Below are 23,539 nucleotides of genomic sequence, written 5' to 3'. Positions count from 1 at the left end.
AAAGTGCTATAATATTGAAGTTCTGTGTGTTTCCTTTGAGGTAGTAAGCGAAATTTAAACAGGTGCATACAGATTTCCCATGGAAAATCATTCATAACATTGGGTGTTCAGTATCACAAAGCAGTGTTAAGCAATAAAAAAAAAAATCTCTGATATAGTTTATGCAACACTGGCCTGATAAATAATAATGTGACGTGGATGGCGCAACAGGAAGTAGGGATCATGTGAACTCTGCGGTCTTGCGAGTGACATCACTACTTCCATCATTATGCAATGCTCAGTAAACACCCCTCCCTGTGGTGATATAACAGCACTTCCCACAGTGACATAACAGGGGACACTGCGGTTACTACACAGCAATAAACAACTCTTGGCAGCGTTCCCCAGCAACGCCTGTAAACATGATATTACGCAACAGTGGTAGCTATCACGTAACTGTTTTCTGTGTTGTCAGTGCGGACGTTACTAGAGTAGTGAGTAGTGAGTACTGAGCCAGTTACTAGAGAGAGTAACCAGTCAGTTGCAGTCTACCAGTCGCCGAAGTGAGCTGAAGTCCAGTGTTATTGAGTTGTATCGAGTAATGGCAGTAACTCCAGCAGGAGAATTAATTGTGATACTGCAGATGGCAGTAGTGGTGTAATTGTGAATTGTGTAACTGTAAGAGCGAGTGGAATAAATTCGCTATACCCAAGATGGTGTGAAGTTATTTGTCGCGCGTTATACACTCAACACGTGACAATATCTTGCTCTACTGCAGATAAGCTTTATCTGCTAGGCATGGTATCTGTTGAGGCAGTATCACAAGTTGTCACAGAAATGTGTCCCTTTGAGTCTCTGTCACACGAAGCAATTACAGAACTATTTAATGATGTTTGAACTTTCTTTTTCTTAGATGCAGTTGGCTGTTAGAAACCAAATGTAGTACAGGGGCTGTTACCCAAATATCTGGTATCAGAAATATTAAACTACTAAAAAACCATCTATTTCAATAAACTACTATCTACCCTCTAATACCATAAGGCATGCAGGAGATAAGATAACAAAATAGCTAACAGTCTCCCTATGCATAATTAACCACCATGCCTGAAGACATACGGGGGAGTGGAGATATAACTCCATGCATTCTCGCCGTGTAATCCAGCTCATACTATAATGCTTCTGACTTATATTTGAGAGGTGACTGGTTCATACTTGGGTCAAAACAGCAAATATCCTGGCTCAGGATTTCTGTGGGTTCCCTATCTGAGTAGGCAAATGTTATAATAATCCTTTGAATAGGCCACAGTCACTTCCTGCCCAGTACTTTAAGTTTACCCACTCACGCTGCTTGACGATAAATAACAACTGCAGCTGACAAGGCGTTGTTAAATAATCTCCTAACTGTCCATCCTTCAATCCACGCATTCTTAACCTGGGCACCAGATGGAGGATAAGTCAGCTTCGCGCTCTACCACTTCATGCTCCGAGGAAAGGGCTTCCAGTACTCATTGGATGGGACGTTGGGTCGGACATAAGAGCCAGTGAGGGTTTTTGAGAACAAAGTAATGAGGAGAATACGGAAATATCAGGAACACTGAGAAAACTGAACAATGGAAAACTTCAGAACTGATATATTTTGCTAAATGTTATTAGTGTGTTCAAATCAAGATGGATGAAATAGGTGGAACATGCAGCATGAATGATGTAGATGAGAACTGCATACAAAATATCAAGGAAAGACATTGTTTGAGAGACCTAAGTGTAGATGGAAGGGTATTAAAAAACAGCTCTTAAACAGTGAAGGTGTAGGCTGGATTAAAGTGACTTGTTGTGAACATGGTGATGAACCCTTCAGGTTGCATGACAGGTGGAGAAAACACCTGACCAACTGAGCAACTTCTCTAGAGGGCCAATGCTCAATGAAGGCAAAGCAGAGATATTTCTGTTTCATGTAAATGTATAGCGTATGTTTTGTTACATTTTTGTTTTCTCTCCAGTCTGTTCGCAAAAGTGTCCTGATCTAGTGCATATTTGACTTGCAGTATGTGTCAGACCGACCTACTGTCTGCATCACAAAACAGGGCGCCGTTGAGACTTGAGGAACTTCATGCAAAACAAGAAGTTTTGTGAAGAACTCATAGCCTGTTTTCTTTTCACTGTAATCTGAGTACTTGAGACAACAAACAGAAAGACAACTTTAGAATGTTTGTGTAATGAAACAAATAAAACAATACAATTTGGGAGGCTGCAGTGTTGGTATTGGTGCGTGTGATTTATGAAGTACACCATTGAGATGGTGTCAGATGGCATGACATGACTTTTGTACCAAGTTTCATAATGACTGGTTCAAGCATTTAAGTAATATTGAGGTTATTACTGCGACAATCTCAGAGGCTGCACTGTTGGTAATACGAGGGTCATACTGAAAGTCATGAGCAACAATTTTTTGTAAAGTAACATGCTTTATTATTGACAAACCAACTATACCACCTCAATCTACAGACCTTTCTTTATTTTTCCACATAATTGCCACTTCTTTGTACACATTTCTCCCCGCGTTCTGGGAGTTTAAAAATACCCCTTCTGTAAAATTTCGTTCCAGCCATCCGAAGACACTGATGCACTGCTTTCTGAATTGCCTCCCTTGTCTCAAAACGTTGTCCATGCAGCTGATCCTTCACAAATACGAAAAGATGGTAGTCGGAGGGTGCCAGATCAGGGCTATAGGAGGGGTGTGGAAGAACTTCCCACCCCATCTTTGCAATTGCTACCAATGTGACGCGAGCGTTGTCATGCAGGATGATGATGTTTCATCCTGGACGTTTATCGTGCAATACACGACGGAGCTTGTGCAGCGTCTGGACATAACGAGCAGCATTGATGGTTTGCCCAGGTTCCAGGAATTCGGCCAGAGTAAACCCTTCTGTATCCCAGAAGACTGTGCCCATCACCTTCGCAGCTGATGGCACTGTCTTTGCCTTTTTTCTTTTTTTGATAGAGAATGTAAATGGTGTCATTCCATACTCTGCCGTTTCATTTCAGGCTCGAAATGGTGGAACCAGCTTTCATCACCTGTCATAATACAGAGCAAAAAATCATCGCCTTCGTGTCGATATCTCTGCAGCAGTTCTGAGGTGATGGCTTTTCGCTGACCTTTGTGGTCTTCAGTCAATAACCGCGGGACCCAACGAGCACAAACTTTCCTATAGCCCAAGCTTTCAATCATCTCCTGTACTGCACTGTGCCCTATTCCAAGTTTCTGGGCTATTGTGTCCACAATCAGACGCCTGTCATCTAGAATGATCTCATCCACTCTTTCCTTGTTGCGTTCAGTTGAGGCTGTTCGAGGAGGACCTCTCCGAGGCTCTCTTCGATGCTGGTGTTCCCATCTTGAAAATGTTTCACCCATTTTCGAACATTGCTCGTACCCATGCACACACTTCCATAAGCACACTGAAGTCTGGTGAATTTCTGCAGCAGGGATTTCCTCTTTCACAAGAAATTCGATGACAGCATGCTGGCGAAACAACATCTGGTTGTTGGCCATTTTGTTAGGAGTGATACTGGTCACATGATGCAAGCTATTGACGCCACAAGACACTCAAGGTTAACACAACAGCTGGCTCCACCTACCACCGTACTCTCTTTCGTCTGCTGTTCCCAGGTTGCATGCAAAAAAAAGTTGCTTATGACTTTCGGTACGACTTACGTACCAATAGGAAAGATTTATTATGCATGCCGTTGACCTCAGAGAGCATGACACATACACACCAGGCATTTGAGTAGTATTAAAGGTATTACCCCAACGATTTGAGTGGCTATAGTGTCAGTATTACTGATGAGGATTTATGATGGAACGCCACTGAGACGGCCTCAGTGGCATAACATATACATATTAAGTTCATGAAGATTGCTAAAGGCGTTCATGCAATGTTAAGGTCACATCTCAGAAATTCGAGAGGTTGCACTGTTGGTATTACTGATATGAGGGATTTATAAGTGTGCCGTTGAGATGGGCTCAGGTGCCTTGATACACATAACACGTTTCATGAAGATTTTTACGGGCATTCAAACAATATTAAAGTTTTGCCCCAGCAATTTTAAAGGCTGTAATGATGGTATTACTGATGGGAGGGATTTATGATGTACGCCGTTCAAATGGGCTCAGGAGGCATGATATACGTACCAAGGTCCATGGAGATCGGTTCAAGCATTCAAGTAACTGGGTATTACCGAAGGAATTTGAGGCCGTAATGTTGATATTACAGGTCGAAGGGATTTATGAAGTATGCCGTTGAAATAGCTTCATGTGGCAGATATACATACCAAGTTTCATGACGATTGGTTCAGGCGTTCAAGCAGTACGAGGGGTATCGGAAAGTTCCCGGACTAAGTCAAAAGAGAAATGCTGGATTAACTTAACTCAATTTTGGCTGCCATTTCCTTCAAAACAGTCTCCTTGGGAACATATACAGCGATCCCATCGGGTTTTCCGCTCTTCAAGAGCGCCGTGGAAGTCATTTTCCTTAATGCTGTCGAGTACCACTTGCGATCCCCTTCGGATGTCAGACACTGCTTCAAAACGTCGTCCCTTCTGTTTCATTTTCAATTTTGCAAATAAAGCGAAATCACAGGGGGCTAAGTCCGGCGAGTAGGGAGTATGGGGAACAATAACCATGTTCCTGTTAGTCACAAACTCTGTGGTTTTCAGAGACTGTGTCCGGGCGCGTTGTCGTTATTAAGGAGCAATACGGAGTATGTTCAAATTTTCTGCTAAATCTCCTGGCAAACTCCATAACTCCATCCAAAGGTGTCTGCGAGCTCATGCATTGTTCGCTGACGGTCTTCGTGGACGACTTCTCAAATGTTTTCAACATTTTCTGTCATTTTGCTGGTTCTTGGTCGCCCTGAACGTTAGTCATCTTCAACTGACACTCGATCGGCCTTGAAAGGTGAATGCCATTCAAAAACCACTATCCGGCTTAAAGAATGTTCCCCAAAAGCCTCGTGAAGCATTTCAAGTGTTTCGGTAGCGGATTTGCCAACCTTCATGAAAAACTTGATGCAGACACCTTGCTCCAAAATCGAAACGAAACAAGAAGTCGAAAAAGCATTCCTGTAAAAACAGTGCGTGTTTACAAGCGGTGTCACGTGGCAGACTGATGCAATAGGCCTTCGGAAGTGTGACCTTGGCCTCCCCTCTCATGTTCTTTCGGCGATGCAGTTAAACAATTACAATCCGGGAACTTTCCGATACCATCTCGTATTAAGGATTTTCTTCAGCAATTTGAGGGGCTCTAAAGTTAGGTATTATTGATGGGAGGGATTTACGAATTACAATGTTGAGATGGGCCCAGGTGCCTTGATATATATACCAAGCTTCATAGAGACTGATTGAACCATTCAAAAGTTAACAACGGTTACACACACAGACAGAAAGGTGATCGCATAAGCTTCTTTTATTTTATCAAAATAAGGAAGTAGGCTGATAAGAGTGAGGCAAGCAGCGTCTGTAAGGGAAACAGAGTTTGCAACTCCATATATACAATTTGATTATGTGGAGGTTATGCACGGGTGCAACTTTACCTATCACTACAATGTCTGATGTTAGGTTCAATGATAGCGTGTAATCAAATTGGTATGTCATGGCGGCCTCCAGTGGGCATTACCTACATACGAACTTCCATAAAAATATAACAGGCTGTTTAAAAAGTTATGAGTCAAGTCAAACAAAGGCACGCGCATTATAAAAAGACCCACGGAAATCTGGAACGTAAAATAAAATAACTGGAAATTCTGTTACACATTCATAATATTTCAGGCTTCTGCCTCTCAATAACCTGGTCTGTGACGCGTCGAAATTACGAGGGCGTACTGTAGCTTCACTTTGTTTACTTGTCGCATCAACTAAATACCATACTTGCACAGAATTGAAAATTAAAATTCACACAGGAAGTGTACAGTCTGTTCCGAAGTCCTACTTATTATCATGTCCTATCACCGCGATTTTCACCGTATTCCTGTGATGAAGGACGAGAGAGTATAAGTGGCCTATTCTCTCACGTTGTAGACGTTTCAAGGCTGCATCTTGGTGAGGCCGTTGACCAGCGAAAGATACAAGTGTAAACGCCAAGTTCGCTCCTGAAGTCGAAACCTTATTGCAGCGTTGCTATGACGTATTCATGTAACGACCTGAGACTACCTGTACATTTTGAAAAATTACTAAATGTGAATAAAATGTCTAGTTAGATGATGTACAACGCTGTGGAACAAAGCGCATCTTACGTAATTCCGGATCAGGGGCGGAAATGAACGTAGACGCAGTCCACCTAATTCAGAGCGCTTCTTTTTGAAAGGTTTTGTTTTCAGTGCCTTTCCAATATGTCTTAACATTCATTCCGAAATGCAACACATGTAGCAATGAATTCCTGAATGTGCATTCTAATAACTTCCTATATTTCCATTCGTATGCTGGCAATCCTGTTGTATGGCTAGTATGTGGTATACCCGCCAATCACAGATTTTATTTTCAGTAATTGATGTTTATTTCAATTACTGAAAATGAAAGTTCTGACTGATGGATATGCCACGTACTAACTTCCTTTATACTAGGTGGACAAAGTGGCGCTGGGGCAGGTTTTCTCCGAGTACTTCGGTTTCCCTTGCCGATCTTCATTCTACCAATTGCTCCACAATCACCCTCACCTATCATCTGGGGCTGGTACAATAGGCCAGAAGTGGCCGCAGTACAAGGGACTTAGCCCCACCCCCTAGCAATAAAAAAATTATATACTATGTGGTGATAATCTTCCCAGGCTTTCCACTGATCTAGAGCGTCTAATTTTTAAAAGCCATTTTCAGACTGTCATTAAGACGTGTGTACATTCGGTAGCGTAGTTGGTTGAGGCACTATGCTACAAGCCGGAAGGTCGCGGGTTCGAGTCCCAATGAGGCGGATTTTTTCGAATGGCCTAATCCTTCCGGCTGCAGTTTGGCCGTGGGGTCGACTCAGCCTCTAACATAAATGAGTACCAGGAATCTACCTGAGGGGTAAGGGGCGGCCGGCGCTTAAGGCTGACAACCTTACCGCCATTTGTGAGCCGAGTGTCTAGAGAAAATGTGGGAGCCTCGACGTCTCACAACTCTATGGGTCTTCGCGGCTTCTTACAGGAAGTGTGTTACCTTTTTATGCATAGCGTACCATTTTACATACGCATGTGGGGCGCCGGAACGAGAAACGTATTTTGGGTGAAATAAACTCCAGATTTCAAAATATACAGCATAAGAACATAAAAATAATCATTTCGAAAGAACTGAAACCAATACATGTAGCTGCAGTTTAAATTTACTAAGGAGCATGAAGAAATGTGTTACAAAAATCCCCCAAAAAGCCAACGGAATATATAACGCAATAAATGAATAGTGCTGTCGTTTAGGTCTGCCCCTAATTAATGTAAGATGTTCAGCAAAGATGCATTTCATGCATAAAAACTGCACTTGAAATAATTTTTGGAAGCTTCTGCTACATTACAGTGCGGTGTAGAGTTGCTTATGGCTTCTGGGAACTCCAAACTGACGTGCGAACCACTGCCGACTGTGTGCAGTACCCGCCTCCCTCCTACGTTTCTTTCCTTATAATAAACAAACATTAAATTCACATGCAACCACCCGTTTGCTGATACTATTTCGAATTGTCGAGAAGTCAAAACTATGTACTGGATTAAAAAACAATCAATATTACGAATTCACTATTCGCTCATACAAAAAGAAATTTAAATGTATATAACTTGTTCGCGTTAATAAGGACTAATTTTATATGTAAAGAAAAGGTGAAGCTATCCCTGCAACAGGCCGTGGAGGCCCATAGGGTTGTGAGACGTCGAGGTTCCAACATTCTCTACACAATCGGCTCACAGATGGCGTGAGGTTGTCAGCCTTACGTGCCGACCGCCCTTTACTCCAAGAAAGATTCCTGATACTCATTTCTGCTAGAGGCTAAGTCGACCCCGGGGCCATAGTGCGGCTGGAAGGACTAGTCAACTGAACAATCCAATGATCTCATCGGGAATCGAACCCGCGACTTTCCGGCTTAGCAGTGGTATATTCATTGAGAGGGTGCAACATTTTGAAGAAAGCTATACGTAAGAGACTGGCGTTAGGACTCTGTATTCGGATCTTGGCCAGTCAAGTGTGCAAGTTGCGAAGTTGGGCCGAACTCTGTTCTGTGCACTTCATACTCCGCGTAGGTGGGCTGTCATGACTGGGTGGCATGTTAATATGTTGTATATCAGAGGACTGTATCGATCTCCCTTGGGGTTGTGCCAGAGACAGACTTCTCAACTGTGCCACCTTCGTTCCAGTAAACGTCAATTAACTCGCTATTACCTACACATTCCTCTGTGGTCTAGTGCAGTGTTCCGCAACCTTTTGATACTCGCGGCACACCATGAAGTATCCATGACTCAACACGGCACACCAAAATGTTATTCCCCTCAAAAACGTATGATATCAGACAATCAATATAAATATGTAACGTGATCAACTTAATTATAATATTATTATATTGTTATTTTATTATCATTAAACAGAAATCGACTCGTGCATTTATTAACAATTAATGAACCTTAATTCACTGTAGAGTGCAGAAAATACACTTCTATTACTATTAAAGTAAATACAGTAATTCTACTCATAGCCTGCGTAGCTGCACACAGGCGACTGATCCGTGGTGGAATCGTTGACAACGCAAGTCTCATTTCTTCATCAGTGGATTTGAGGCGCTCCCTCTTTGATGTCTTAATTTCAGTTAACGTCGAGAAGCCCAGTTCACACAAATATGTAGTTGAAAATGGCAATAACACATTAACTGCCATCTCGGAGATAGCCGCGTATTCACTCCTTATTGCCAACCGAAAAGTNTAGCAACCAAAATTTGCGAACTACTTCAGAGCACAGCTGTGATAGAACTGAAACAATTGTAAAACGCGGGATCTCTACTCTTCAAACGGAAGAAGTGACACTATACCGACTTATTTTTTAAATATTTATAATTTTAAATGAAGTCCAACAATCGGTGGGTGCATCGTTACAGGAAGAAAGTCATAAAATTGAAGAAGCTCTAACTTTAACAAACAGGGGCAAATACCGAAACAGCGTTATAAAAGACAGGAAGAACGATGCTAATCTATGCAGTTTTAGGGAAAATCACGTACACAGAGCATGCGGCAAACACATATCAAAGAAGCTGCGTAGATGCGAGGAAAATAAAAATAAATCAGTAATGAAAACTATGATATAACAACAACTTGTAAATAACATACGTTTAATTTCTTAGAATACAACATTACTGTAAATAAAAAATCACAGCATGTAATAAAGAATAAACAAGCATCATCTTATTTAATCAGTGCAGTGGCTGAGAATAAAATACAAGTATATGAAACACGGTAACTGGGATAAAATAAAACGAATAAAATTCGACAATTAATTTCTTACAATAGGTAAAATTTCGCGTCACACCTTTCACCTTGTGACGACACACCGGCTGCGGAACACTGGTCTAGTGGTCAGAATTCCTGCCTATAGATCCAGAGGTCCCGGGTTCGATTCCCGGCTCTACCACATTTTTCAGCGAAGTTTTGGGTCTGAAACGGAGTCCACTCAGCCTCGTGAGGATAACCGAGGAGCTATTTCACGGAAATAGCGGCTCCGGTCTAGAAACCCGAGATTAACGGCGGTGGGGATCCGTTGCGCTGACCACGTGACACCCTCTATACGCAAAAGTTTTCACTAACTTCGCCGACGAGTGGCGGTCGCTCAGTCGGTATAGTTCGTTTGCGGACTACATGCCACGGAGTCTTTTTTTTACCTACACATTACTCGCCCATTTCAATGTTTGCTCACCTACCGCTCTGCACAGGAGTGTCGGCACACGACATAGGAACACCAAATTAAAAGGCTTCTTGATGAAAGGCAACCAATCAAAACAACTAGTACCGAAAAATTAGGGATCATAATGTAACAGCTCTTTCCACCATAAACAAATACACAACAACATCCCGCGTTTATATTACTCGTATTAGTGCCTTATAAGGTTGTACTCTTCTCCAAGTATAATTAGAATGATCAAGTCAAGGAGGATGAGGTGAGCAGGTTATGTAGCGCGAATGGGGGAGACGAGGAATGCGTATAGGATATTGGTGGGAAAGCCAGAAGGAAAGAGGCCACAGGGAAGACCAAGGCGTAGATGGGTGGACAATATTAGAATGGATCTTAGAGAGACAGGACGGGATGGGCTGGATTGGATAGATCTGGCTCAGGATAGGGACCAGCGGAGGGCTCTTGTGAACACGGTGATGAACCTTCGGGTTCCATAAAATGCTGGAAAATTCTTGAGTAGCTGCAGAATTGGCGGCTCCTCAAGAAGGGCTCAGCTCCATGAGTAAGTGCCTTATAAGGCCTTATGATATACTCGTAGATAGCAAAAGTCGAAAGGATACAGCAACAATATTTTACCACGTGCTTCCCGTCCCTGCGCTGCCATATGGAAGTGAACGTTGCACAATGAGAAAAAGCGACATGCAATAATTACAAACAGTAGAAACGTGATTCCCAAAATCCGTAAACTGATATACAATTAGGAACGAAGATATAAAGGAAAGAATTACGTGTCTTCTCTCTGAATGACAGAGTAAGAAGATACAGATACGTTTGATCTGAACATGTGAGAAGGATGGAAGACAGACGAGTTCCGACGCAGGATGCTTGGAATATGCCCAAAGAAAGAAGATATCCTGGTAGACCAAGCAGAAGGTGGAATTCACTGATGCTGAACAGGCCATCGGCCTGATCCTTGAACTATATAAGAAGAATATAGATAGAAATAATAACTGTTATATTAAGTAATAAAATCCTGTAACATAATTGAAAAGTGTGATCGGATGTTTCTTTCTTTAACCTATGACCGTTCAGAGAGCTATTGCTCTTCAAAAATCGCCTGCAGACTCGTTAAAACCATCCCACTTCCTTCCTTCCTTCCACCTCAAGAACTTGGTAACAGAACTACGAACTCAAACATAAACTAAAGGCACAATTTATAACATGTGTATAAAATAAGGAGGCACCAATTCTAAGAAATTAAGGGAGATTTTCAAACGATTACTTTTCCATTATATTGAAAATGACTCGACTTTTTAAACAATTCTGAATTTCCAAAGTTTTAAATAACAATGTTGCTGCATAATGACGGCTGCACCAGCCGAAAATAATGTTTGTTGCAGCAGATCCTACATGCCTGAAGAAAGATTGGTCCGCAGCCGGAGCAGAACGGTGTCACGATTACTTTAAACAAGGTCTATAGGAAAGAGCAACTGGGGAAGAGTGAGTTACAATTTGTAGGGTTCATTAACTTCTTGGATGCCTCGCTTCGAACAGTTCCATAGCAACCAACAAATCACTCACGCAACAACAAGAAACAGCATGAGAGTTTTACGAGTATTTTCACTGACATTACGAACTATTAAAGACAATGCGGGAAAACATCGCCAATCGTTCTAAACGTTGTATGTCGTTCGCTGCTCAGGAAGGGAAAACACAACTACATACCTTGAATCGACCCTCCTTGACGGGCGGCAGGGCATACGGAATGCCCAGGAAAACAGTGGTGGTGCCCATGATCCTCTCGACAGGTGTGAGGCCAGGTCTGTAGCCGGACTTTGGGTCAGGGTTGTCGTAGAGGTTCACTTTGAACCCCTGCACCTTATTGAAGTAGCTTGTGCTCACGTACACGTAGCCATCCCTTTTGAACTGCTCCAAAGAGTCTGGCCGCAGCTTGCCCTGCAAGTCGGGCCGCCATCTCGCCATAACTCCTGGCTGTGGTATCCCAGTAGGCACCTACACGGAAAACATTNGCCTTCCAGTAAATTATCGGATGGTACCCCAATTAGCCCTCGATCATTTCCTTCTAAATCCATTCTAGTTCATTATTCACCAACTACCCCATAATCCAACTCTATATCTTCACGTATCTTTCACGTATTCTTAGTGGGGTGAGACTGAGTCCACTTGGTACTCCGGCCACTACTGGCCTACTGTACCAGCACCAGATGATATAGACGATAGTGATTGTGGAGCAATTGGTGGAATGAAGATTGGCAGGGGAAACCTAAGTACTAGGAGAAAACCTGCCCCAGCGCCACTTTGTCACCACAAATCCCACATGACCAGACTCAGGCCCGCACCCGGGCCTTCGCGGTAGGAAGCCAGCGACTAATCGCCTCAGCTATGGTGCGGCCGCTCGTGGTGGTAACTGTGAGCATTACCGCCTTCTGAGATGTGACGACGTACGTTTGCCGACTTTTCGGAGGAGCATACTGCCTCAGTCTTCAGTCAGAAGAGTGGTGGCGGTCTTTCTTCCCATTCACAAACTGGGGTTCCTCTTGCCATTGGGGACTTCCACATCAACCATCTCGAGTCTACATGAAGAATCAGGAAAACCTATAATTTTCCTGCGAAGACACATCCTTCTCTGTAACTATGCAGTAATGCTGCCATTAAAACCCCACCCACCGCAATATGTACGAGTTAATTTAATTTATTGGGTCACTACATAACTAACTCTATGAAGCTGCATCCTTAGTGAAGAGCCGGCAGTTGCCGCAGCATTTTATGCAACCCGAAGGTTCCTAACCCCAGTCCTGAGACACACGAATCCCGTCCTCACCCCATCCTATTTATTTAAACCATATTTTAGTGTCATCCTCCCACCTAGATCTTCTTGGTGGTTTCTTTCCTTAAGGAATTCCAGCCGAAGCTGTGGGTGCACTCTTCGTTCCCATGAGTACTACGAGGTGCTATCGGAAACTTCCTAGACTAGGCCAAAAAAGAAATGCTGGATTAACTTACTCAATTTTGGCTGCCATCTCCTTCAAAATAGTCTCCTTGGGAATGTATACAGCGATTCCATCATTTCTTCCACGCTTCAAAAGCACCGTTGAAGTCATTTTCCTTAATGCTGTCGAGTACCACTTGCGATCCCCTTCGGATGTCAGACACTGCTTCAAAACGTCGTCCCTTTAGTTTCAATTTCAATTTTGCAAATAAAGGGAAATCACAGGGGGCTAAGTCCGGCGAGTAGCGAGGATGGGGAACAATAACCATGTTGCTGTTAGTCACAAACTGTGGTTTTCAGGGACGTGTGGGCGGGCGCATTGTCGTGATGGAACCAGTTGTGCTTGCTCCGAAGTTCCGGTCTTTTTCGTCGCAGACTTTTCTCTCAAGCGTCTCAAAATGTCCCAGTAAAAGTCAGAGCAGACAGTAATGTTAGGGGGAACAAATTCACACTGAACAATCCCCTTCATGTCAAAAAAAAAATGAGCATGCTCTTTGTTGAACTCCGGACCTGCCGCGCCTTTTTTCTCTTCGTGATTTTGGGCTCTTCCACTGCAACGATTGTTGCTTTGTTTCTGGATCATAACCGTACGAGTAAATCCAACTTTCTTCACCAGTTATAATCCTAGAGATAAAAGATGGGTCCCCATTAGCCGCTGCTTTTGATCGTTTGTCAAGGGTCCGGGAACAAACTTCGTGAAAATGCAGCGAATTTTCAAATTCTGTTTAGATCTCCTGGAAAACTCCATAACTGTTCCCAGTGGTGTCTGCTAGCTCATGGATTGTTCGGCGAAGGTCTTCGTTAATGAGTTCTCGAATTTTTGCCAACATTTTCTGTCGTTTTGCTGGTGTTAGGTCACCCTGAACGTTCATGATCTTCTACTGACACTCGACCGGCCTTGAAACGTGAATGTCATTCAAAAACCGTTATCCGGCTTAAGGTATTTCTCCAAAAACCTCATGAAGCATTTCAAGGGTTTCGGTAGCGGATTTACCGAGCTTCACGCAAAACTTGATGCAGACACGTTGCTCGATTTTGCCATCCATCGCAGACAAAATGAAACACGAAGTCGAAAAAGCACTCGTGTAACAACAATGTATGTTCATAGCGCGATGTCACTTGGCAGACAAATGTAATAAGTTTGCGGAAGTGTGACCTTGACATGCAATCTCATCTTTCATCGAGGCAGTTACAATACAGTCCGGGAACTTCCCTATACACCTCGAATATGCCCTGCCCATCCCATCCTTCTTCACAGGACCATTCTGGCAATATATAATTAGGTGTACAAATTTTGGAACTTCTCATTATGCAACTTTCTCCATCCTCCTATCATTTCATCCATCTTGGGTCCAGATATTGTCCTCAGCACCTAATTCTCAAACACCCTCATTCTGTCTTCTTCCCATAACGTTGAAGGCCAAGTTTCACACCCATACAAAACTAAATCTCTACGTTTCTAGATTTCAGGCGAGAAGACAACCTATTTTGAACTGTTGGTAGGAAGCATTCCCCTTACTTAATCTGCTGTTCATTTCTTCATGAGTCAAATTTCGATATATAACTGTCGTTCACAAATATCTGAACTCTGCCATATTTTAAAATGATCTGTTATCTATATCTACGATTCTGTTCTGCATTCTGATGACCAGATATTAACCTATACTTAGTTTTTCATGCGTTTACTTGTAGGCCAAATTCCTTGCTAGTGTGTAATATAGCAGCTGCGATATTTGTTATACGCCAATAAATTAACACCATCATATACCAGAAGCCTAGATATTCCATTCAATTTCAGTTCTATCGTGTTTTCTTGAGCCTCCCTAATGACTTCTTCTAAATCAAAGGCTAAAAGCAATCGCGATAAAGCAGCTCCTAGATTCGTACCATTTTGGATAGAAAACGTGGCAGACAAATGTGTACTTAAGACGGACATTACTATAGCGTTCATTTAAGTACATCTTAATTAGCTTAAGTATTGTAGTTTCTAGAGTATATAAAACTCAATAACAATACAGTACAATACTTAACTGTATCATAGGCTTTCTTGAACTTCATAAATAGCTTATGTACTATCTCATTGTACTCCCATTTTTCTTTCCAGTATCTGATGGATACAAAAGATGTAATCAGTAGCTGATGTACAACATCGAAATCCAAACTGGAACGACATACAGTAGTTGTCGAAAATCAGCGAAGACAGTGAAACTGTTTCCGCACAGAATACATATTATTCAGCAACTGCTACCACTGGACTGTGATTACGATATCATAACTGCAAGCGATTGCTTGCAAAGATGACCCTGTACCTTTTCAACAGAAATTTCAACATCAGAAGCACTAGACTCAGTTGCATAATTTCCGCCCGTCTGACAAACCTTGAGTATTCAGGAAGCAATAATAAATATTTAAAGATAGTTTTAATTGTTGGTATTACTATAAGGTACCGGGCCTTTTTATTTTCCAAATATCCAAGGAAGGTCAGTCGTCTGGTTTACCCTCCACCCTCTGCCGACGCCCATAAGTAAAAACAGCTAACAAAATCAAAATTTGGGAGAATGACAGTAACAAGTGAAAACTGGATTCATCAGGATTTAAGCCACATTAAATATGGAGAATTCTTGGTATTATTCAGTTTAGAAACGTTTATCTTCCCGTTTCCTATATAATAAGCTAGGAAATGTATGCGTAGCGAAACAAACATGGCCTATTAATTGTTACTGTTTGTAGATTTAAAAAATAACCCCGCAAAATTATCCCGAAAACCGAAAACTTACGGGAGAGGTGCCTTATTTACATAGAACTAAATCAATATTATGATGAATTCTTCCCATTAGACAAACATTAAGTTCGCATGCAAATATAGTTGATAATGTTATATTTTAGCGTCCTATTGCACTGATTTATGTCCATGATTTATTCTGACCGTCTTACAGTGCATACATTAATTCACCTTACTCTTCTCTCTNTGTAAAAAATATGTTACCAAAAATCGTTAACAGCCCCAAGTATACTAGTATACTAACCACAGACACATACCCAGCAGGCCCAGCAGTATAACACACGCAGTCACAGGAGCAAGACACAACATAAAGCACAATACACACATTAAATTAGGAAGAATACGCCGATAGAAGAAGATAGGTGTGACTCGCGTATTGAGATACGACATAAGGATGACAAATCCTGAACAGTTTTAATATTTTTAATATTTAAAATTTATCAATATATATGACGAATATATAGTTTAGTTATTTTAGTATAAAGACAACAGGGCATGCAATGAAGTAATTCGACGTACATCGAAAAGCACCTGAAGATGGCACTTTTGTGCTGAAACATGTAGTGCAAGAGAGAAGAGTAAGGTGAATAAATGTATGCACTGTAAGACGGTCAGAATAAATCATGGAAATATAGTTGATGCTTATTCACACGGGCGAGAAGCCGCGATTGTGCACCAAATAAATAAATATTTAATACTAAGATTCCACTGTTCACTGTTACTACATATATTAAAAGAGGTATAAATAAGTAGCACTTTAGTAAAGCCCTACATTAAAAGAATAGAACAAATCGGATTTCATTTATTTTTATTTTTACTTGATTGTTATATTATGCTGAAACAACTGAAGCACTTTTCTTGTTGATTTATTCATCACGATCGAGAATAATAGATTTCGGCAGCACCATAAATTATATTTTAATGGCATCCATATGTTTATATACGTGTAAGCCTCTAAAGTCAGGTGGGAGAAAGCCTCGTTTTATTATTAGGCCTATCTGACTTCGGCAATCTTCGTGTGTATTCTGGATTCCACTGATGACTGTTGGGTAAGGAAGTCCAAATGTATGCGTGAAGTCTCTTCTGTTGAATTATCTCGAAAGCGTAAAGTCTGAAGGAAAACATGTTGTGCACATTAAATGTGCTTCTCTCTTCTCTACAGTTTTGTTCAGAGCAATTTACTTTTTGATAAATATTTCTCTTATTATGTTCGAGAGGGGCACATAAATATACGCGGACCTTCATGAGAAGAATCCATTATTTTTGTTCGACTTTAAAAAAACTGGAATGTGTGGATATTTTCGTACAACATACCAATATTACATTTCATAAAAATCCGTTCAGCGGTTACGGAATTGTTTCATGCGTAAAGGGAGACGGAGGGGCGGAGTGAATTTTAAGAGTTGCTCCGCTGGGTTACGAATACGCCTAAAAACGCGAGGTTTATTTTATGCTAAACGCCATGTACTATGTGCATAAACACACGTACATGAATATTCAAATTTTTATAATTTATTTCCATTGTCTGCCTGTTTAGCGCCTCTGATTATGATCTGTGGTGACCTTCCTGCTCTCCAAATCAATTTCTGCGGTGGAGGCGGATTCTGCTACCTTCAGCACTTGGTGCTTTCGTTATCTTCATATTCCAGATTTCATGTAGATGATATCATGTGTGGGGGGAGTGGGTTCGGAGAAAAGTGTAGGAACCCCTTGCCTGTGCCGTTAAGAAGAGGACGGAAATTCGGGATTAGGACAAAGTGCTATGGAGAATATCTGGAGGACTGCGGAAATGAGAGCATGAGACAATTACTTCTACGCTGAGATTCGTAATTTGTATTATAATCTGTATGATCAAATCAAGGATACGATGGGCGTTATACAGAGCACGAACGAGAAATGAGAAATTCATACAAACTTTAGTCGGAACTGCTGGATGGAGGATAATATTAGAAGACACGACGTGAAAGCGTAGACTGAAATAAACTACCCCAGGAGAGTCCAGTGACAGGCTTTTGTGAATACAGTAATGAAATTTCGGGTTCTCTCGTATAAATGACAACATTTCTTGACTAGCTAAGAGATTATCAGTCTGTCAAGAAGAAATGTCCCCTGGAGTTAGCGGACAGGGAGCGAACGATCAGCGAGCACTTGGACATTACACAGTGGAGACTGAACGCATTAACGAATTACGATCCTTTCCTTGGTCTTGCGGTTGATGAAAGGGTTAATATGAAGGTCACCTCGCTGAACTGGCAGTCGTTCCCAGGCAACACAAGTGTTTAATTAGCGAGCCGAATAAGAACCGTAACCGTATCCTTGAGGAGGGGACGAGACAAAGGACTCAGGAGCTGCATTTTAAACGATTTGCCTTGCTGTACGACTTCTTCGTTTTTAGAACGGTCTGATTTCTTTCCAACATTACACAAGGCTTCCCCGGAAATGTTTCGGACCAGCGTTTCTTGACTCGGGGATCAATGGGGATTATCTGGATCTTGCTGGTCGAATTTTCGTTTGTAATTTAGCGACAATTTTCCGGAAACGGGACACAGCGTATTGATGACTTCCATTTAATGGCTCTGCATATCATTTATCCTTGACGTTCACTCATTCAGACACAAATATTTCACAACAGATATAAGTGTATTACTGCAAAGCCACTCCGATTTACAGAGAGATTTCCCTGGGTGCCCCAAATCGTTGTGCAGCTCACGCTATTGTCACACTGGAAGGGGACAGGACCGAGTCGAACTCACCGGAACCTCGCCGACCGAGAAAACGAAATCAAACCTTAATTTGTTAATGAGTCCGTCATATCACAGCGGCTCAGAGCTGACAGGCTCGTAGTCCTAACGGCCAAGTCCGCAGAAAATAAAGTCATATCCTTCGGTTTTCTTGTGTGAGTGCTAAGCTTGTGGCCGCTCATGCTACGTGATTTTATGATGACACAGGCACACAACAATAACATAATGGTTCTGATTCTGACCAACCGGTCGGCCAGCTCAGATCGTACACGGTCCGGCTCGATCCGGTTTCAATGTGACCACAGTCCCCCCGCCCCCATTACCATTCCGTAAAAGTTGACCGCGGAGATGGTACTCTAGCGGAACCGACAAGCCTGCAGCTTCGACACATCACAAACAATACTTTACCAGATTACGGCAGATGCTAGGAACCTTCTGTTGTTTTTATTGTTGTCTGGGCAGTATTCAAGTCTAGCACGGATTACAGCCAATTTCTCTTGAATTTCAACCTAAGAAACAGTACCATGAAGACAGCGTATATGCCGCGATCTACACAGGACTGTTAGAACTAACTGTACAATACGTTTTCATTTCATGCATCCTGTTGTGTTACAATATACAACCTCTTTATTAACCGACACAACACAACACATATCAAGGCCAATGCCCAGCTACGGGTCTGTTACATGTTTCGGCTATGATGGCTACTGATAGCCGAAACATGTAGCACACCCGTAGCTGGGCACTGACCTTGATATATGTTGTGTTGTGACGATTAATAAAGAGGCTGTACAATACATATCGAGATTCGTGGCGAATTTCGTGTGTAAAGCCAAGGTGGGTTGGTTAACCCTTTAGGCCGTGCCCATTACTTCTCAAATAATTTCATTATCATTATCGGTCATCCTTATAGTCGTCACAACCACCATCCGTTCCTTTGCTACCAGAGCTAGAAAGATAAGTTCTGCAGCAAGGTTATACACACACACACACATACAAGTATGCAAAAATTGGCGTACCATCGCTTCCTTTACGTTAATATACGGTTCCAATGTAACTAAACTAACAGTTAATCGCATCAGGAGTGGCCGCAGTGCAAGGGACTTAGATCCACCCCACTAGCAATAAAAAAAACAGCTAATCGCTGAGCTCCGATAAAACAAGTAAGAAGGAACTGTAAGAAATTCACAATAATTTGAATCGTACAGACCGCCAAGTTTGATAGGTAAACTTCATTACTCATACTTTGCATTATCTGTCAGTCAGTCACATGTTCACTGCTCACAGTCACTGCCGGTCACTGCCATCCTTGGCCATCTGTGCCGCCGGCTTAAGTTCATGCCGTTTCGGAAAAGTCATTAAATTATAGCTGTCCCATTATGAAACTGCCAAGCAAAGACGCCCAGGCAAGAGTACTTGAGAAGGACCGGACAGTTCCGTCCGTACCCTGTGGCTATCATTCCCTCAAAATAGTTTCGCCATCGCAGGGTTTCATGACTGACACCTTACCGGGTGCCGCGGCGCGTCTACACGCTTTCATTTGTCAGCATTCAACGGTGTGAGCTATATAGAATCCTCGTGTCCAACCTCACAATGAAGCTGCGAAAGACAGACGATGCGAAACGCGATAATTACCTGTGACTTCGCGATACCATGCTTTACGTAGGAAACTTCAGCTACAGCATCCATCCCCAGCACTTTTAAAAATCCTAGGAGAAATGAGTAGCAGGAATCTGACTGGGGATAAAGGGGGCCCGGCGCATAAGGCTGGCAAACTCCATGCCATCTGTGAACCGGCTGCCTAACAAATGTGGGAGCCTCGACGTCTCAGAAACCTATGGGCCTCCACGGCATGTTAGAGACAGCTTTTACTTGGCTCTTCCGTAGCAGGTGATGCACGTAAACATGGGCGGCGCGAGAGCCCAGGCCAACCAAGAGGCCACCTGGGGCTGCACATTTCATCATCCCACCTCCTTTGGAATTTTTGAAATTAAAATTAATTTTTGATAATTTCTTGTTCATGCTGTGATTATCAATCAGAAATCATCTAACATGTTACTGCATTAATGTAAATAAAAGTGTTTTACGAATTATTACACCAATGACCGTCTTCGTTTCAGTGTTTGGAAATTTCGTGTCATTAATTGGGACAGTTTTGAGAAAGCTTATCTGTCTTTAACAATGGGGGAGTGAGGAAGCTTGACTTCTTGTCACCTGTGGCGGAATTCAGGCTTGCACCGACCTTGCAGTTTTAAAATTTACCGCCATTGTAGCGCATCTGTAGTCGACATGCATTTTGCTTCCAACAAGTATACAACTGTCACTCTGGCATTAAAGTTATATCCCACTGCGTGCGAATTTGTTTGAAAATTATGAGTTTGTTGGATTGGCCGACAAATGAAAGGGGAAGCGATCAGTTTTTTTAAAGACGGGGAATTCTGCGAAGCGCACGCAAGTGCGATAATGATCATGCGATGAAGCTACACATTATTGATCGGGTATTCCGCTAGTGCACCATACGTCTTGCAGACTGAAGATAAACATGTTTATTTGCAATCAATTTGCGAATAGTCGGCCTCCTTCTTCACGACCCTTCGTTTTATTAACGGCTCACGATTGAGTTTCCGTCAGGTGGTGCAATCACGAATTGAGCATCCGCGATAATATCACAAGTGACTAGGACAATAATTCGATGGAAGTCGTAGTCACAGCACTAAATGTTCGGGAAAGAACGAAGGTCACAGGAGAATGAAAAACTGCGCAGATCGCTTAAAAGTCTCTTCACAATGCGTAAGAATAACGCCAGTCCTGTGCTACTCGCGCAATGGCTTCCTAATCCTGAAGATGGTGACATGTTACTCCGAAACGTTAGTTGTCTTTCAACGGACTACAAGGCTTTACATCCCCGAACTCTTGGTCATTTTCTCTGCTCTACTTTTCTTTCCGGCCGATCACACAGGCCGCGCGGTCAACGGTACAAACCATCTTCGCCCGCTCGAGCAATGGGATCGTGGGTTCCAGTCCCACTCGACGAATGGATGTCTGTGTGCGTTTATTCCGTGTGTTGGTAGCAGCCTTGTGACGGGCTGATCCCCCGTCCAAGGAGTCCTACCAGCCTGTGTAGAAGATTAAGAATCTTGAAAAGCGGTCAAGGTCCAAAGGGCTGTAGAGCCATAGAGAGAGAGTTTCCCGAATAAACTTTGTAAAAACGGTCACAAAAGTTGACTGTACAGTTCACTCGATCAGCTATTGACGAACCAAATATTTCATACTATGTAATACGGAAATATCAGTGTTTCGTAATCCACTGCATGTCATGCATGTTAACTATGAAGTGTCGCATGTTTAGTAAACACTGTGTGGCACTGAATTCGGCAAAATGTCGTAATGCGTGTCGCAATAAAATTACGGGTTTTGTGCTAATCACAGGCGTACCCACAATAAACAACTCCGAACAACTCTTCAACCTGTCAAAGTCAAAACCATACGCCAGCACCTGGCTGGATGGTCGGCTGTGTCATGAAGATATATAGCGCGAAATTCCAAACTAATCTCACTTGAGATTTAAGGTAGCACATTCCACCGAAACGTTAGTACCACTCTATAACAAACATTGTGTCATATGTATAGCAGAAAGAGGTGAGGGAATTGGATGAGCGATTTGTCCTCTCTAGCAGGAACCAAGTGCACAACACAAACATGTATGTAAACGAAATCAAGAACAATTCGGATTTAATGAGTTCTGTCTTCTGGGATATAAAGCTACGCAGTCCGTCGATAAAGCAACAGTTGTATCGGTAGCACGTGTGGCCTTCCTGAAATGTTCTTCCGAAACGTCGACAATAGGGAGTTATATCTCGGATGACAGAAGGTTTCATCACCACCCCTAGGAGTACCTCAAATCCTGCACACTCTGTATTTATTGTACAGATCACAACATGAATATTAACTCAGTCTAATTTATTTAAGATTTGCGTTCATAAGACAGTGAATATGATGACTATGGTTTTCTGGGATGTGACACCATGTACTTTGATATATTAGGTACCGTTCTGAGAAAACCGGTTACCTCCATTTCAGAGTATAAATAAAATTAACCCTGTGAATGCAACAACGCAAACCTAATCTAGCTTAACCCAGAAGCGTGCCTTTCGAAGTACTTCGGGCTTCATGCACAATGGGGGCTGGGTTTGGGCCCCACGTTCCTCACTCACCTGATAATGATATCGGCCATCATTCTCACCATAACCTCTGTTGTAATCGTCCTCTCCCGGATAATTTGGTCGTCCATACCGTCTGTCGTTATACACATATGTATTGCCATACGAATCATGATCTTGATAATCCCGATTGTAATATCTGGAGCCTTGGGTCTGACAATTCGCTGAACCTACACACCACACAAACAACAGCCACAATCTCGTCCTGCTTGACGCCATCACACACTGTTTCAACAACACAATACTCGCTGAGGCCAACGCCCCACTCCTACTCGTACATTCTTTTATTCACTTAATTCCACGGACATTCTCTGGTAAGTAGTTAGTATGTACAACTGGCAGCAACTGTTTATCTCACTTCACACAGAATAGTATAACACCTCTGATACACACAATCCTTCGCACCTCACCTTTCGTCCCGCGACTTCCAACGGCACTAAATTAATCTGTGACACCTGGTCTACCTGCTGTTCGGTACAGGAGTTTCACTGTAGTATGAAACTCTGCAGTATGAAACTCTGCGTGTACCAGCGTACGAGATATTCATTTCATTCTTTGTCATATTTCGGATATTTCAAACACATCACACAGACCTTTGATTCTGTTACTGTGCTGTTTGAAACTGTTACACGAAAAGAACAGACATATTAACACATTTCTGTTTCGATTATTATGTTACTACTGTACAACGCACATAAGTTAACTTACCGGAGTATCCACTTGATGGCGCCACAAAACGGTAACAGCCGACCACCTGCCGCAGGCAACAGAGCGGTGAAGGTAATCGATCACTAATGACGTTCGCTATCGAACGTTATCGAATGCGTATTCGAAGGCTATGGAGCGTTATCGAATACGTGTTCGAAGGCAAAAAATAACTCTCAAAAGGTAGTAATTTTATACTTTCATTCGGATTTTAGTAGGTTAT

General features: G+C 42.3%; 1 protein-coding gene across 2 annotated transcripts in view; it reads right to left on the bottom strand.

The window, feature by feature from the left end:
* Positions 1 to 23,302, bottom strand: part of LOC111867857 (cholinesterase) — a 58,107-nt gene extending 34,805 nt beyond the window's left edge. For both annotated transcript variants that reach the window (XM_023858057.2, XM_023858058.2), the window contains exons 1-2: positions 22,606 to 23,302; positions 11,584 to 11,871 (exon numbers count right to left, since the gene is read on the bottom strand). In XM_023858057.2, the coding sequence (XP_023713825.1) occupies positions 11,584 to 11,871; positions 22,606 to 22,830 (513 nt within the window). In that variant the 5' untranslated portion in view covers positions 22,831 to 23,302. The remainder of the gene's footprint in view (positions 1 to 11,583; positions 11,872 to 22,605) is intronic.
* Between the last annotated feature and the right edge of the window lie 237 nt (positions 23,303 to 23,539).

This window comes from Cryptotermes secundus, unplaced genomic scaffold (assembly GCF_002891405.2).
Source record: "Cryptotermes secundus unplaced genomic scaffold, Csec_1.0 scaffold2579, whole genome shotgun sequence".
Classification (NCBI taxonomy): Eukaryota; Metazoa; Arthropoda; class Insecta; order Blattodea; family Kalotermitidae; genus Cryptotermes; species Cryptotermes secundus.
Note: the sequence above shows the minus strand (reverse complement) of the source record. Positions and strands in the feature narration are given on the sequence as shown.